Genomic DNA, 18504 nt, shown 5'->3' on the forward strand with positions numbered 1-18504 from the left:
CCAATAAGAATGAGTGGCGTAGCTACCATGAAGGTAGACCGCGCTACTGCTATGGGGCCTGTGCAACAAGGGGGCCCCCTTAGTGCACAAATTATAAAGTAAGCACCACATCAAATAATAGGAAAAACAAAAAACAACTCACCTCCCACATGCTCCCCTGTTACTGCAGGACTTCCGTCACGCACTGTCCTCTTCCTGCACAGGCAGTGTGCATTACAAATGCTGCCTGCGATGACAGTTCTGCCCGCCTTCTTGTGCAGGCAGTGTCTGTAGCGCATGCTGCCTGTGCCGGAAGACAGAAGAGGACAGTGTGCACCAATCGAGCTGCAGCAACAGTGAAGTGTGTGAGAGGCAAGTTGTTTTTTAACAATAAAAACAATTTTTAACAATAAAAACTCAAAAGGACTGGGAACCTTTCATTAAAGGGGTATTCCTTAATCAACACAACCACTTCCTTACATAAACAGCACTATTCCTGTCCTAAGGTTGTGTGGCATTACAATTCAGCTCCATTCACTTTAAATAAAATGAGCTACAAAACCCACGCCCAAACTGAGGGCAAGAGTGGTGCTATTTCTGGAAGAAAGCAGTCATGTTTTTCTATACCTGGATAACGCCTTTAACACTAGGAGGGCTGAGCTTATTATTATAATACCTGGCATTAAATAATGCATGAAGATTTAGAATCAGCACAATAACTGACCTTTACTTCATTGCTTAGTGGTCGATAAATTCAGATGGCATCCACTAACAATAGCCATATACAGTTAACTCTGTTGTCTAACCTGCCAGGAACATTCCAGGCAAGTCTGTTGCTTTATGATATGCCTAATGCATGGATGAGAGAGCAGTGACTTACTTTTCTTTTTTGGCATTGAGTGCTTAAGGCAGGGTTACACTCCATCTTTTTGATCATGAGCCGCATATAATATTGAATGATTTAAAGCACACCTGTGGTTATAACTTTCAAAATCTAAATCAACAGTAGATGTGATATAAGGCAAGTTTGCAATTTACTTTTGTTTTTTTTAGTTATCATGCAAAACACGGCACTTCCTGTTTTCTGACTCTTTTTTTTTTCACAAAGAGTCAGAAAAAAGGAAATCCTGTGTTTCCCAGGTCATCTGACACCTTACAGAGAAGGTTATGTTGTATGACTTAAAGCGAACCAATAAATAGCAGGGCCTAGAAGACATGCTAAAATGCTGCCTAAAAGCTTCAGTCATTCAATAGTCTATACTGCTCATGATCAAAACAATGGAGTGTAACCCTGGCTTAGCACTCAATGCCAAAAAAAGAAAAGTAAGTCACTGCTCCATCAGCCACGCACCAGGCATAACATAAAGAATGAGACTTGCCTGGAATGTTCCTGGCAGGTTAGACAACAGCGTTAAGTTACTATATTTGCTATGTGAGGCTTATGGACTTAGTATAGGGCTATTGTTAATGGATGCCATCTGAATTTATGGACCACTAAGCTATGAAATGATTGGTTCGCTTTAAATAAATACCTTACCATAAAAAGATATTAAGGGAGAAAGGATGGTCATGTAGTATCCAGTTCTATTCCACCTGTCCAAAGGTATCTCTGTCAGATGTCACACTCTGGGATGATGGGTGTCGTTTTGCATTGTCACCACTTGGTGTCTCATTCTCCTGTCTTTGTGCACAGCTAAAGGTATAAGAAGGGTTAACTTGTGTGTTTTTGCTGTTCTGGTTCTGTCTGGTTCAGGTGGCTCACACTTCTCCTCCTATCACACCCTCACACCTCACTTCTTCTACCACTTTTCTTCCACCAATGGGAGGTTGGTCCCAGTCACCCCTATACAGGTTCATTTGTTCCTGGTGGAAAGGCTCTTAGTCTGTTAGTTGGAGTTGGAGGAAGACAGAAGTTTGTTTTCAGAGAGTCTGTGAGACAAGCCATGCAGTGCTAAGCCCAAAGGTGGGGTAGCCTGTGACCTGGGTACACCTTGTCTACACCTGGGTTCCTTATACAGTCAAGACAATCCACCAAGAAGGGATTAATCCACAGTGGCACAAAAAGCACAAAACTGAAGTACTGCACTGAACCTTACTCGGCCTACTCGGGAACACTTGAGGGGTTAGCTTCATCCAGTTAGGCAACCCTTGGACTCGTGCTACCAACCATGACACTTGCTGGACTTGTTTGGCATAAGGCGGTATATATCTTTCTTCTTAGCCTAACCATGAGTACAAGATTCTTCTTCTACACCAAATACTCTAAAACTATCCAGGCAGAGTATTGTACTATTAGGGCAAGGCCCCAAGACAGCACCTGCACCTACAGTATTTAGTTGTAAGCAACACTTTCCTTCTACCTACCACATTCTGTCTGCTACCTCAAGACTTCAAGCACCTGAACCTAAGTTCTCTGTGTTATCCATCAAGGGAAAAGGACATTGTGGTTTCTATTTTTGTGATTATCTTTTGCACTCATTCCATTCTTTGTATTGCACTGAAGCTCTTTAGTAAAGTTATACTTTGGTTAAGTCCTGGTTAAGTCCTTATTCCATGCTTGCACCCATACACATTTGTGCTACCCTTACAAAGCCCAGTGCCAGTGTGTTCGGGGATGGGCATCACCGCCTGGCCAACGTGACAAGTGCCCAAGTAAAACACCAGCTAGCCCACAGCTGTTACCACCTAGCAACCTTGGGACACAGCAGTCACATCTGTAATCATAGTCACAACTGTGATCCTAACCATGAATGTTACACAACCAAAGCCATTGTGTGGCCCTAGTATGTACTATAACCACCCTATATAGGGTCTACACTAGACCTAACACAATGTATTCATCTAAGCTACATTTTTTTTAAAAAAAATATCCCTACAGTAAAGTACAGTAAATCTGATAATTCAGTGTGAGCAACAGAGTGACAGACTATGAGATTTTTATGGTAATAATTTCATCAGGGTTAGATATAGATAGAAGCAGAAAAACACTCAGTGTGAAAATAGGTAGAAAATATCCATGCAAAATGAACATTAAAGTATTGAACTTATTGCCCAGCATCCCTCGACCCCCTATGTCCCCCACATGTTCTACGTCTACGTTAAAAATTGATATTCCTCGGCAGATCACTTTATCTGCGGTATTATTTGTTACATATATTCAGCTCTTTGTTTTGTATGATGCTGAGTCAATAAAGCAAATGCATGTTCCTTGGGATTTACTTGTTCAATATCCAAGTGCATCACTTAAGTTTCACTTGAGCAGACTGTCGATAAAGGAAATAAAAATCTCCTGAAATATACTTAAGGGCAGAAAGATGCATTATTGTAGTTTGAAGATTGTGTGTTATGTGCCTTCAAGGGATCACTGAGCGTCTTCCCTTTTCAATCAATATCTCTTTACGCTCAGTTCCCTATTGTCAATCATACTGCCGGTGGCAAACATGAGGCATTTCACAAAGCCTGGGTTCCCACCATTTCATGCAGTGTTCTACATTTGTTTCTCACTATTTCTCGAGGCTTTGTCTCAGACAATGTCACATATAACTCATCCGTTATTGATTAGTTGGTAAATAAAGTGGTCCTTTTCATGTGTATCAAAGTTATTTTCTCCACAAGCTGCAAATGCATTTTTATAGCACTCAATAAAAAACATCAAGCAGTTAATATTACGTAAATAGACTCTTAGATATGAGCATTTGAGATAACTCTTAATATTAAGGCAGCTCTCCATCTTCCCGACATCGGCTACTGCTTATTTTATGTAAAAAAAAAAAAAAAAAACATAAAATCAGAACTTCGGCTATTTATGAAACACACTGTCTTGCTGGAAGAAAAAAATGCTATTGTGCAGCTTAAACAATAGGATTCTTCCTGAACTTAAAGGAGAAGTCAATATATAAAAGGTGGTTTAATCCGTATAAAATATATCCTCCAACTCCTTAATATCTAAATCGTTAGTTCTTGACATATTTGACACAAAGGGGGAATTTATCAAGACAGGCAAACTACTACACCGGTCTAACTTATAGCCCTGTCCCCGTGCCTCAGGCTGGATTTACTAAGAGACACACGTATCTCTGTAAAGCTGGTGAATCTGAGGCTTCTGCACTGCGAGCAGGTGTAAATCATGATAATTTAGCCCTCCTACTTTCTGCTCCCCCCTGCCTGCCCATCAGGCAAGCAGGGTGTACGTTAGGGAAAAGGTACAGGTGCAATTTTGAAAAATTCCCATCTAAAGTCCCATAGTTAAACTTTACTTCATACCTGGTTTTAGTTGGTTGTAGGGATGGTCCGAACCTGCCGAGGTTCGGGTTTGTATGAACCCGGACTAAAACCTCCGTGGAGAGGGTGGATACAGCCGGAGGACCGCCTGGAAAACCGGGATACAGCCATAGCCATAGGCTGTATCCCAGTTTTCCAGGCGGTCCTCCCACTTTATCCACCCTCTGCACAGAGGTTTAAGACAGCGGGAATCATTGCCGAGAGTCCGGGTTCGTACGAACCCGAACCTCGGCAGGTTCAGACCATCCCTAGTTGTTTGTAATGCTTAGTAGGGGGTCCCTGCAGTCAGATTTCCATTGATCAGGAAAAAATATTTTTCCAATCAACTGGTACTAAAAAGTTATACAGATTTTAAAAAAAATTTTTACCTGAAAAATTCAGGCCATTCTGTAATACAGCTGCTGTATGCCCTGGAGAAAGTCATGTTATCCTTTCCAATCACACAGTGTTCACTGCTGCCACCTCTGTCTGTGTCAGGAACTGTCCAGAGCAGGAGAGGATTGCTCTGGGGATTAGCTTCTGCTCTGTACAGTTCCTGACTGATACTGAAAGGCTTGTTGTGGTTTTTTAACAAATTTCTACTTTCTGGCGCCAGTTAATTAATTATATTTCCTGAAAAAAGTAACCACTCTATTATCAAAACACTTTGAAAGATGAGAAATGGGTGATCATTTTGATTCTTGGCACATGTTTGTGATGGCACAAACCACAACTTCTAATTCCCTGCATGGTTCCTTCATGCCACTGGCTACGACACAGAAACGCAAGAGTGCTAACAGATAAGAACATCCATACTACAGTTAAGTATGCACTGAAGACAAGATAAGGACTTGTAGAAACTCTATCCATTCTGCTGAACATGAATGGGGAATACTTTGCATAAATTATGAACACTACTAAGGGCCCTATTACATGGAACGATAATCGGATGAATCGGCCCTATCTGGCTGATTATTGTTCTGTGTAATAAACACAACGATCAGCCAATGATAACGATTGGCTGAGCAGCCTGTTAGCTGAGACAGGCTGCTCTGAAGATGCAGCGCGAGGGACCGGGAGAAAAGGACCGCAAGGGGAGCCCTTGACCATGGACAGGAAATGTATTCAGTTTAAGCAATGGCTGCAAGGACATCGGTAACGATGTCCATGCAGCCCTTGTTAAATGATTATCGGGCCGTGTAATAGGCCCAGTAAATGAGCGCCGATCAAGCAGATAGGTGCTCGTTTACAGTTATTATTGGGCCGTGTAATAGTACCCTAACACTTACCAGTAATACTGATAGGTGAGCAGTCACTATTTCATGTGCACTCATCCAGGTGGACATATCAATGCTAATTATAGTATCAGGGTGACATTTTTGCATAGGCTATTATCATTGTAGGGCAGCTATTTACTGCAGGTACTGTTGTCCCCAGTTTCTAGTGCTTAGTGGATCTTGAAGTCCATCTTGAATATTATAGTCTTGGAATATTATACCCATGTGATGTTTTGTTTTGTTTTTTATTGTGGGTCTGAGCGCAGTCATTTAGTGTTTTATTAGTGTCCCCCCCCCCCCCATTAGAACACCCATTAAGCCCACTTAATTTTTTTTCTTTGTTCTTGCAACCCAAAAATCACTATCCATGAACACTTACTAGGGTTTACCAAGATGAATGAAGGAGTTCTTTGCACAAGGCTGCGATGGGGTCTCCATGTTCTGAGAATTCCCAGGGCCCACAATCCACTCACTATATTTATTTTAGCTGGTCAGTTCAGTTATGGACTTTTGTTCTGCTGACCTGTTGAGATATTTGCTTTGTTCTTCTAATCTGGTTATTAGAAACTCAGTTATACTCAAATTGTTGTGAACAATAAGAAAAAAATGAAATGATATGTGATGGGAAATGATCAGCTAAAATAGAGGTCACTATACTGGTACCCCAGGGGCGTAAATCTGTTCACTGCTATCTGTGTGGCACTATTATGACCTTGGCAAGAGACAACATGGCCGTGTTCCAGGAAAAGAAAAGACGTTGTTTTGCCACTAGCTACTAATCAGACATTGTTTTCTTTGACCGTCAGGGCAGCTGAAATATTAAAAAGACAGTGACCAAGTGCTAAAAAGAACACATTAAGCAAACAAGGTGAACGTTTGAGGAAGTGAGCTGGCTCAAACTAAAAAAGTAAATAAAAAAGGAGTGCTCTATTAAAACTTAACGTTTATGTAATAATTCTTTAAAAAAAAAATCACCATTATGCATCATCCATAACCATAAGATGACAAAAAATAGGCTGTTTTTGCTGTAAGTTTAAATCTCCTGTTTAAAGTTTAAAGCTCCCTGACAAGACGCTGCTAAAGGGCTCCAGTCATCCTCTGGACTTATGTCTCCAAAGTACTAATGACTTATAGGCTACCACCCAGGAGAAACGCATAAGAAGTGGAATATGACCTAATGAAAACTAAAGAATCTTCTCTGAAATCAGACTGAAGAAGTTTGCCAAGATACCTGATACTGATTGCCTTATTTTTTGCAACCATAGTATCACCACTAGACGCAACACCTTCCCGACCTACTGCCCCTATTACACGGGTTGATCAGCGGGAGCAAGCGAGTGCTGACCTGTCAGGTCAATGCTCACCTGCTCCTCATTCCCTGATTGATGTCGGCGCTATTACATGTGCCGACAGTGAGCAGGTAAGTGAGGGCGGCCATGGGGTGCTGCGAGAGGGCTGCCCGATGCAATCGCTAAATCGATTGGGCATCCCACAGAAGATAGCGGCAGTCTGCTGCTGCCACTTCTATTACACGGAGCGATGGCAGCAGATCATTACTATTTGGATTGTTGGTCTTTCAACATGTTGAAAGACAATGATCAGCTAATATCGTGCATGTTGGCTGATCATTGCCTTTTATTACACGAAGCGATAATGAACCAAATACAGCCGATAATCGCTTTGTTTATTGGGCTTTAAGACAATTTTACTTTACCCTGGACAGACCACTACCAAGTGTAGGGTAAGTGTAGGGTTTATTCCACCTGATGTAGGGGATGCCTTAGTTTTGATCAAGTCCATCTACCATGTATGTCATTCTTCTGTGCACTTTGTGCCTTCTCCGGATAGTGCCAGGACTAACTGTCCCTAAGCTAAAACCCTGGTCCATCTAAAACTCTTTGGCAACTAATGCCGTGACCTCCTTATTGGAGCGCAAAGTGATGAGACAAAGTACAGTAATGGAATACCAGTATACACCAATTTTCTGAACAGACCTGCACAGCATTCATATGGTGCACTACTATAATCAATGTGCTTCAATGTTGATTCTCTAGTTTGTGTCTCCTTCGATCAGTGAAATGTCCTGAGCGCTGTTCATTATATTCTCTACACTGACATAAATATCCAGCAATAACTGTGTGATAATTCTGCAGACATGGTTGATAAAGTTTTATCGTTCTTTATAGTACAAGGACTCTGCATTCGCTATTATGGCTGTCGTTATTATTTTTGCAGTGTTTACTATGAACAGTTTTATTAGGATGTAGACTTCAAGAAGCATTAAACAATATGCATATTATAATTAGATGTATTATCCTTTCTAAATTACATTGCTTCCTTCTGCTTTAAAGAAATCGTTGCCAATTCTGAGGCAGCTAATGATCTGTGTTAAATCGCGTAAGAAGATTACATAACAAGCTTCTTACATTTAATGCAGAATTGACAAATAAAGCTGGATTGAACAAAAAACACCTGTCTGTGCTTCACTGCCATACTGACCGACATTGACTATGCATGACCCAAGCAAGGTCGTCTGATAAGGAATCCCTTTATCTTCCCATGGTGCAACCAGCCACAGCCAACTAAGCCACATTTAAAATGCACATAGTAAGGGTTTTTGTTTTTTATTAAATAGATTTTTTTTTTTGTATATCATTATGAGGCAGCCATCTAGTCTGAACTGCATTTAAAGATAAGCTTTAAAGCATCTAGATAAACCATAGACTAGTAATAATGTGGGAATTTTGATTTCTATAGGAGTTTTCTAGGCATGCTCTGTGACCTGTGCAGGTACATGAGCTGTGAACATCACCTTTTGTCAATGGCAGACCCTGTGTTATCTTCCTCTGGCTTTATAGCAGAGATGTCATCTGTATATGAAATCCTACTGCTGATGATAATGACTGCTGAGAAATCATCCTTACAACTTAATTTTTTAGGATTACATTTGAATATAATGTATAATGAGATTGAAAAGGTGTATTCTCAGCTAAGAAATGTTTATTAGTTGTTAGAATAATCAAAGGAAGCCATTTTGTAAATGATTTTCAATAGCAAAATTGCTTATGTTTACATTTTGGCCCTATCCTCTTACCTTATTGTTGAAAGCTTGTTGCCAAGGTTACTGACCACCGCTTTCAGCTCTGTGAGTGGTAGCCAGACTGCTGACATCCTCGATGCTTGGGACCTCAGCAGCTGGTAATTAGACTTTATACAATTTCTGAATCTCCCTTACAATATCTGAATATCACAGACGCCTTCATGGCTTGTGGATTGTCCCTGTGTCCTAATATAGTAGTTATATCCCTCTGTCTTCATATAGTGCACCATATAAAAATTAACCCCTCTTTCTGAATCTATATAGTATTTAGGGCTCCCTTTGCATGTATTCCCCATGTGGGCATCCCACCGGTAGCCCTCTACCCACTAGGCATCTCACTGGAAATTAGTACCCCCTATAGACTGTAGCCCCCAAATTAGGCACCCCCTTGTAGGAAATCACCCATCAGTTAGTCAGCGCCCCACCTCAGTAAATATCATCCTGTATTAGGCATCTCCTCCACAGTAGTTAGCCCTTTACCCCGAAGTAGACATTTCCTTATAAGATAGCACCCCCAGTAGACCATATACCACAAATTAGGCACCTCTTTGTAGGTAATTGTCCGGTCAGTTATCCAGCCAGTAGTTAGCCCCCACCTCAATGTAGGCACCCCACTCTATAATAAAAAATAAAAAAATAATAATTACCTGCTGCACAGCTGAAGCACTGCAGTCTCCTGGCAGCTGCTCTTCATCCTGCTCTGCCAGAGTGGCCACATGTGTGATTGGCCAGACAAGGAGCCAATGGCTCCTCACCATATGTCAATAACAACATTGCATTTAATTGTATATGCTCCTATGTGCCTGCTGGGGGTCCCACTAGATCCCTGATCTGCTGCGAGCTACAGTATAACACCTCCTCGCTTCAACCTCCCTATCCCTGCTTGGGACTTACCTTTCAATCAAGCAGAGTCAGGGATGGGATAAGGAGTGCCCTTTGACACTTTGTACCACAGAATAAAACCATTTTCTATGTTATGGAAGCACAGATGGATATACGAAAGGTACCATGTGTCTCATTGATCTAACAGCTATCTAACAGTCAGCCGTTTTGAATGTGAATTACAGCTGACAGATTCCCTTAACAGTAAAATTTGCTCTAAAATGAATTTTGTTAAGAACCCTATACTGATCGTTCCATGCGCAATATAATATACCTTAATGAAATGTATCAAAAGTGTTATGAACTCAAATGTGAGTCCTATCAACACTGTTAAGTTGTGAAATCAGTCGAATTTTTTTTTTAAAGAAACCGATATAAGAATCTTTATATTCTTGGCAAGAATCAACTAATGGTCAGACCTAGCTTAACTGCTTTTTCATTGATAGAATGAATCCTAAGAACACATGCATTTTCCCATATCTCACCATTGCCTTTTGTACATGAACATACCTTTAAGTTTTTCACCAAACATTGTAAGAAAAACAGTAAAATTGATAGGTCCCGGCGCTTCCTTCACCATTGCTTCCAGTTCTTCACTCTTTACATTGATACGACCTAAATAAATAAAATAAATAAATAAGAAACATTTCCAGCTATTTCCTTATTCTCAATAGCTCTGTGCCACTAAATGGATGACCTAGACGTGTGCAACTTTCTTTTTACAATATTTATTCATAACATCGATGTCATTGTGTAGTTATTGAACATTGCATGCCGGTGTGGTTTTACCTGCACACGTTAATCGTGACTTAGTATCCAGCCCCTCTCATCTCAGAGTGTATACTTATGACACATGTCCACAAAAGACGCTACTGAGGCAAACAGGCAAAACGCGCTACTGAGCACCAATGTCCCTTTGTTTTATTGATGAGCACCTAGGCTTCTGACCGCACAGATGGACACACTTTTTAATCCCACAAAAATGCTATACTGTTAAACAAACCAAATCTAGTAACTTCTAGTTAATGTTTTTCCATTGGACTTAATGGAACTCTGTAAAACAAAAACTGTTTGGCTGGACCATTGTAACAATGAAGCACTTTGGCCTTTTTGTCTCAAACCCCCTCCTAATAGTCTGTAAGCTCATGCATGCAAGCAGGGTCTGTTCCCCATAGCATCCAATAAGAGCTCAGCTTTTCCAAATAAAAGCTATGATTGATAAATCTGGGCCAATCGGTCTGGTCTGGTTATATAGAAGTATACTGCAGCATACCTTTATGTAGATATGCCAATGTATATGGTATAAGTAGTGCACAGAACAAGTGTAAAAGAGGCCTAAAAAAAAGTGCTGGACTTCTTCATAATAACAGATCAGGACATAGTTTTCATCTGTTAACCTGCACTGGACAGTGGAAGCTGAAGGGTGACTGGCTGGTCAAAAAAATGGCACTAAAACAAAACCACAATACTTACAAGTCTATATTATAAACTTAAAAGCAGTCTTCTACTATAATTTCAATAGGTAAGATTTTTATCCATTGCTTCTAGGTTACAAAACCTATAGGCTATATTCACACAATGTAAAAATAGGTGCAAAACAACGGCCGTTATTAATATTCAAGTTCATTTGCATTCATTTTTACATTGTGTGAACGTAGCCATAAAATGTAATTTTTTTCAAGTTCATTTACATTTATTTTTACATTGTGTGAACATAGCCATAGAATATAATTTCTTATTTTTCGAAGGATCTGTAAGAAAATAAGATGCAAATAAAATAAGATGCATTCAGAGGTACAGTGTAGCCCAATGGACGGCTATGGAGGCCTTATAGCAGATCTGTAATACAGCAGTGTGCATGGAGCTGAGTACAGTAATTAATATTAATAAAAATAAGCACTATCACAATCTACGGCTAATAAACTGATCTGATTTATGAGTGTGGTTACAAGATTGAATACAGTGTTATATCTACAAAGGATGCAACATTTTTAAGGATGTAATAAAGCAAATTAACGCTAAGGAAACTAATGAATGTATAATTAGATATGCAGATTATAGATGAGGATGGGTCCCTGGGAAATATACGCATTACATATTAGCAGTCATAGGAAGAATAATGGAAACGACATACATATTACCTGTACTTTGCTGGTACTATCAAATCTTTTGAATTTTCCTTATTTACATGATCAAAAAATAGAAGTGTTCTTGCATTTTAATGCAACAAAGGGAAAGAGGATTGGAAATAAAAATACACAAATGTGTGAGAATTTTCTTATATATTTTAGACTGTTTTTACATTGGCATCAATGGTTTTGAAAACTATCTACAAAAGATATGATTGCGTTAAGCACTGCGGAATCTGGAAAGCGATGCAAACTCTGTAAAGCACTGGGGAATCTGTTGGCTCTATACAAATAAATGTTATTTGCTGTGCTGCACATCGTTGTACTTTTAAATATGCACATGTGATGGAATAAAGGGCACGATTTTTTGCAATATCTGGAGTGCTGATGGTATTTTGTGAATACAAAAGATGTGGGCTATGTGGGTAGTGCATTGTATTGGAGTAATACTGTAAGGATTAAAAACCCAACTATTTTATCACATGACATGAGCTGTTTTAACCCCTAGACGACTTAGGACGTACCGGTACGTCCTGAGCTATGAAGCGCGCTCCGGAGCGGAGCACGCTTCATAGCAGGTGGGGGCCGGCTGCAATCAGCAGCCAGGACCTCACCGTTAATGACACACTGCAGCGATCACGCTGCAGCGTGCCATTAACTCCTTAAACGCCGCGGCATTTAAGTCTAAGTGACAGGGGAAGTCCCCTGTCACTTACCGATCGGGACCCCCGCAGTGTGACTGTGGGGGTCCCGATCGTTAAAATGGACCACCTGAGGTCTCTAACCTGCCTCTGTGCGGTCCGATCGGCGCTCTGGTCACTGAGCCTGCACGTGGCATCATGGCATAGCAATGATCAGTGTAAAAATCAAAGTAGTGTATGTACAAGTCCCCCAAAGGGACTTCAAATGTGTAAAAAAAAAAAGTTAAAAACACCAATACACTACCCCAAAGCCCCTCCCCCAATAAAAGTTGAAATCAGCCCCTTTTCCCATTATATAAATAAAACATGTAAAAATAAATTAATATATAATAAACCGTAGCGTGCGTAATTGTTTGATCTATTAAAATATAACAAGCGTCATTGCGAACGGCGAACGGTGTACACGAAAAGAGGGAAAAATGTGCACACAGATTACCGATTTTATGTTGCATTATATATAAGAAAAATCAATAAAAATTGATCAAAACGTCCGATCTTCACAAATATGGTTTTAATAAAAACTAGAGATCATGGCGGAAAAAATTACATCTCATACAGCCCCGTAGGTGTAAAAATAAAACCGTTATAAGCGTCACAATAGGACCATTTTATTAATAATTAATTGCCAAAAAAAAGGATTTCATTAAAAAAATATATATAAGATTAGAGAATCTGTGTAAACCTGCATATGGTTGTGTTTGGACTGACCTATAGAGTAATAGTATCATGTCGCTTTTACCATATACCAAGTTACCATATTGCATTCTTTTTTACGATTTCAAAAATTTATATCTTCATAAATAATAATTTTGGGGTTCCATTATACGTTATGGTAGAATGAAAGACACCATTACACAGTACACCTATTCCTGTAAAAAAAAAACAAGCCCTTACATGGCCCTGTAGATAGAAAACTAAAAGTGCTAGAGCTTTTAGAAGGGGAGGAGGAAAAAAATGAAAAAATGAAAGCACAAAGAACAAAATTTGCGCAGTCCACTGGGTCATTTAGGGCCTGGTCCTCAAAGGGTTAAATAAATTTGGCTTAATTAGCACAATTTTTAACATAATTTGATGCATCCTACCTCATGGTTCAGAATTTTCTTTCATGGGCTATTTCATTGTGTTTTGTGGTTTTGGAGATGGCTGATAAATAGCTAAGAGATCACATTTTGTAGCCCATGGCGTCGTGATTTTAACACCGCTTTTATTTTTCTGCTATGCTTTCCTGTTCCTGAGATAAAAGGGTTTTACTAATTCTGGGACTATTTGTACTTTTCCCTGAATAGTAAGGATACTACTACATGAAGCGATTTTTCAACGATTAACGATCTCAAACGACAGCTATGGCGAACAACCTGAATTTGTTCACCCAATTACACGGAACGATGATCGTTACTTATGATCGTTCTTGTGGTCGTCTTGTCGTTACTATTGCGTCCGTCGCTACTGCGTCCGTCACTACAACGTTTTATTCCATCCAAATTCTATTAAATCGTTGTCTGCTATTACACTAAACAATTATCATTTAAATCCGAACGATCTAACGAATTTTCGAATGATAATTGTAATAGGGCCCTAAGATGGGCACTAGTTTAAAAAATGTCTTTTTCACTAGAGTCTTTGACATGGTTGTTGAGAAAATGTATCTACTGTTCTTCTTTATATAGAATTGCTTTAATTCAGACAGACTGGAAGGTTTTTTTGCATTAACCGCAGGGTCCTGCCAAAACATCACTAGTGAGTTCAATCCGGGACTTTGTCTCTGCCAGTCCAAAACTTTCATTTTGTTTTTTCCTAACTGTTCTGATATAGATTTATTTTTATGGCCGACTGTCTTGTTAAAATAACCCTATCAATCTTGAACTTTAGTTTACTGGCAGAGCAGGCATTTTCTGGAGCGACATATTTCATGGTTCCATCAGTAAAGGAAAGCTGATCAAGTCTGGAGGCAGCACACTATCCCACACCATCACATTGCTATGTTTGACTATTGGTATAGTATTCTCACTGTGGAGTACTGAAAAACTTTTCACCTACCTGTTTAGATCATTGTTAGTGATGAGCGAATAGTGAAATATTCGAATATTCGATATTCGTACAAATATCTCCCGAATATTCGATCGAATATTCAATCCCCTTAAAGTCTATGGGAACAAGTATTCGATTATTGAAAAACATCTATTCGGCCACTTGGAGGTAAAAACCGGAAGCTGGGGGATTTGAACGCTTATCGAATATTTATCGAATATTCGGCGAACTATTCGATAATATTCGATAGATCGAATACCTTACTATTCGATTAAATATCTATTCGATCGAACAGTATTCGCTCATCACTAATAATTTAAATCCTAAAAGGCTTGAGATTTATTTTGTAAATGTAAACCCAGCTAGGATATTACATTGAATGTCTCTTGTTCCCAGATTGCTAACCTCTTGTTTTTAAAGTTTCTTTCATTCTTTGTGGCTTGTGAACATTCTCTTGCTGAGGCCTATGTGGGACCTGCAGTTATTACTCCATACTGCTGGAAAGTTGTATGACTTCCTGAGTTATACCTGCACTCTTGGGGTAATATAAGAAGATTGGCAAATAGTGGACACCACTGTGTTGACTATTTGGAGATAATGGCTCCCAGTTTGGTGTAATTGTATAGCAGAATCCTAAAAGCCATTGTAATTAATTTACATCAACATATCGCAACAATTTATTTTTCATCTCTCAAGAAATTCTTTAGAAAATGGTGCAGTTCTTGTGTATAATTTCTGTGCCCCTAATTACACTGTGTAATGTATGTATAATTTATGTATAATTTATCTGGTGAGTCGATTATTTACCAATGATTTAAAAAAGTGAAGATCTGTTTAGAAGTACGGTCTCCTATGCTCTTTTTTTTCTATCATCTTTCAGATGCAACAGAAGTATGGGGAACATATAAAGCATTGTTAACTTGTGGAGCAAGCATGTTTCTGTAATATATGCTACATTTCTTTTACATGTTTGTACTATTGACTTGATGCAAAGTTTATTGAAATTTTAAGTAAAATGTTTTGTTTTATCTGTGCTTTTATCTATTGCCCTTATGTCTTCTGGTTGCATAAGCTTGAGACCATGACTAGTCAGCAAAGTCTGCTTTAGGGTGCCTTCACACACACCGGATCCGCAGCGGATTTCATGCTTCGAACCACTGATTGGCTGAGCGAGAAGTCCAGCCAAGAACCCCCAAAGCAAGCGGGAGCAGGGAGCAGGTGGTGTATGATGGCGGGGGCTTAACTTACGATGTCAATCCCACTGCGAGTATGTATTCTCACAGGGATGAACTGGCACTGGATCCGCAGTGGATTTCGCTGCAAATTTGCAGTGTGAAAACTGCTGTGCATCCGGTGTGTGTGAAGGCATCCTTAAGGGAATTGTCTTTTTGCCAGTTAGGGTCTTTTTAGGCGGCCTGATTACACAGGGAGATGTGAGGCAATAAACAATGATTTAAAGGGTTGCACAAAAAATGTGATAATCCGACGACTGGGCGTTTTCCCACTCCTCGGCTGATTGCTGACACTTTTACTCGAGACGATAATCAGCCTAATGACTGTTTTTAACAATGCTCCTTGTTGATAATTGGCTTGTTTAAAGGGTCCTCAGTCAAAGGGCATAATATTTTACTGGCAGGAGAGGGGACATGCTGCTAGGTTCTAGGCTTGGCCTTTGCCTTAAAGGGGTTGGCCACTTTATAGTACAATTGTTCACTATGCAGTGTTAGTAAGTGTATTCACATTACTTACTGACAGCAGCTCCCGGTGTACCTCATAGAGCTTAAATCAGACTCCCCTTCTCCGGGCTGTGCTGTCCTGCTCTGTGGCGTGTCTGTCCATAAGATGGCCGACATGGAAGTTCATGTGACCATGCCCCACCCCCAAATGTCCAACACTGAGCCTGTATATGCCAATGGTGGACACTGGGGGGGACGGGCATGGTCACATGCTCCTCCATGTCGGCCATTTATGGACAGACTCACCACAGAGCAGGACAGCACAGCCTGGAGGAGGGGAGTCTTATTTTAGCTCTATGAGGTACACAATCTAATGTTCCAGCTTTAGTTAAGAATATGAATCTATTTTATCAGATACAGTCCTTCATATTTTAAAGTAAAGCTGCAACCCACCTACACTGTTTCTCATAAAAATGTCTCTGTGTCTTTATTAGTACTAGTATTTGTCCCAGCAGTCTTATATTTTGTATCTCTTTATATGACTGTAGCTTTTGACTGTTTTGATCTAAGAATCTGAAATTATGACTTTTTAATAAAAATGTAACACTTCTCTCGGGAGCTTTGTTTTCCTAATATAGAGCCCAAAATCCCTTGCATAGACATATATTTTAGAAGATAACATGCTGGAAATAATTGCATAGTGTTACACAGTCAACTCAGTAATAAAACAGTATGCTCCTAAGCTCCCCCTAATGGTGGCCACTGGCGGTCAGCATGGTACCATTAAGACCTATGTCTGTGCAAGGGATTTGGAGCTCTGGATCTGAAAAACAAATCTTCGACCTACATAAGGATTTATTGAGAAATTATTCAACACAAAAATGTGGACATAAAACGAGAAAAGGTAAAAGCTTATGATTCACTTAAAGTTATCTTACAAGTTGCCAGTTCTCTAGACTTTGCAATGTCCCTGTTTTTATCAGATAAGTTATATTTAAGAAAGATTAGATATAATACTGTGAACTTTGTGCTATTCTGACATTATTGAAAATTATATGCAATATAAAAACTAACTGCAAAGCTGAACTGTAAAACAAAAAAAGGACACAAAATAGTGTTATTGCATTTTCTTCATATCTGATGGGTAAATACTATTGACAACTGAATGTCCTCACTGTGTTATCTGTGACAGCGTGTGATGTCTGTCTCCAAACTCCAACATTTACCCAGAATTAAAGATTTATCTGCTTGTAAATCTGTCTGCAGTCAGATGCTGACATAATATAGGTATAAGCCAGGGCCTTTGTTTAGTCAGTGCACGTACCTACATGAAATTCACACTAAACGATCTAATGGGATTTATTAGAGAATAGAACACAGTTAAGAGTTAAGCTCAGCTTTTTTTTCATTTAATATATGACAGTCGTTGTCACTATATGGGCTCATGTAAAGGAGAGAGACTGACACATTGTGATCCTGGGGATGGGGGCAAGCACTTCCATAGTCTGGTTAGTATTTGTGAAAATATGCAGGAGACGGCACTTCCGTGGTGGTGGTACTCGAGATGAAAAAACTTGCAAAGATAGAAAGAGCCTGGCACTCACCAAGTAAATTATGCTTCTTTTATTTCAGTGCAGCAAACATGTGGTACAAAAAGGACGCGCTTCGGCCAAGCATGGCCTTCATCAGCTTAAAGGTGTACACCATGGTTAAAGGTCTACCATGGTATTTGTGACATATTACTTTGAAAGGTTGATGGTAAAATGAGTCCAAGGCAGTTTCAGTGCTGTGCGAAGCTTTGGCTGTCCAGGCATAATGGGAATTGTAGTTTTGTAACAGCTGGAGGGCCGAAGGTTCCCCATGCCTGCTGTAGAAGAAGGCAGCTATCACTCACTAGCACCATGGTAGCATGATGAAGCAGCTGTGACCATGAAACGGCTGTCTGCTGCCTGTGACTCCTTGGAGCATTTGTTCTCCTGACCTGCTGGATCGCCAATAAAGCTTTCCCTGCTGCATGAAGATAAGTGCCATCTGCTTCTTATACAGTATCGTATGAACTGTATGTTCAAACCTGTGCACCTCCATGCTAGGACTCTTTGCCTGCTTCCCTGTATTCCTGGTCCCCATTGTTTCCGTATGAGCAGTGCCGGGCTTTAGAGAAATTACCCTGCTGAAGACCACCACCATTAGGGAATAAAGTTGTCATGAAGGGGTATACTTAATCAGACACAATGGCCATCTAGGCTGCATGTGTCAAAGTAACACATATAACACAAGTCATGTTTGCAAGTATCAATCTGCTTGCAACCAATATAAGCATTGAGGAGGATGCAGCACCTGTGCGAATGCCGCAGCACCTTAAAACAGCTGATCAGTGGGAGGTAAAGAGGATCAGATCCCTGATAATCTATTATTTATGGTCAATCTTAAAGATAGGCCATTCATTTTAAGGGTTTTCCCGGCGAGATAAAA

At 39.9% G+C, this 18504-nt stretch overlaps 1 protein-coding gene across 1 annotated transcript in view; it reads right to left on the bottom strand.

Annotated features, from left to right (window-relative positions):
- The window catches only part of MYL10 (myosin light chain 10), a 47862-nt gene that overhangs the window by 13348 nt on the left and 16010 nt on the right, over positions 1 to 18504 (bottom strand). The window contains exon 4 of the mRNA XM_069944472.1: positions 10009 to 10113. Within this exon, the coding sequence (XP_069800573.1) occupies positions 10009 to 10113 (105 nt within the window). The remainder of the gene's footprint in view (positions 1 to 10008; positions 10114 to 18504) is intronic.

This window comes from Dendropsophus ebraccatus, chromosome 11, assembly GCF_027789765.1.
Source record: "Dendropsophus ebraccatus isolate aDenEbr1 chromosome 11, aDenEbr1.pat, whole genome shotgun sequence".
NCBI classification, from domain to species: Eukaryota; Metazoa; Chordata; class Amphibia; order Anura; family Hylidae; genus Dendropsophus; species Dendropsophus ebraccatus.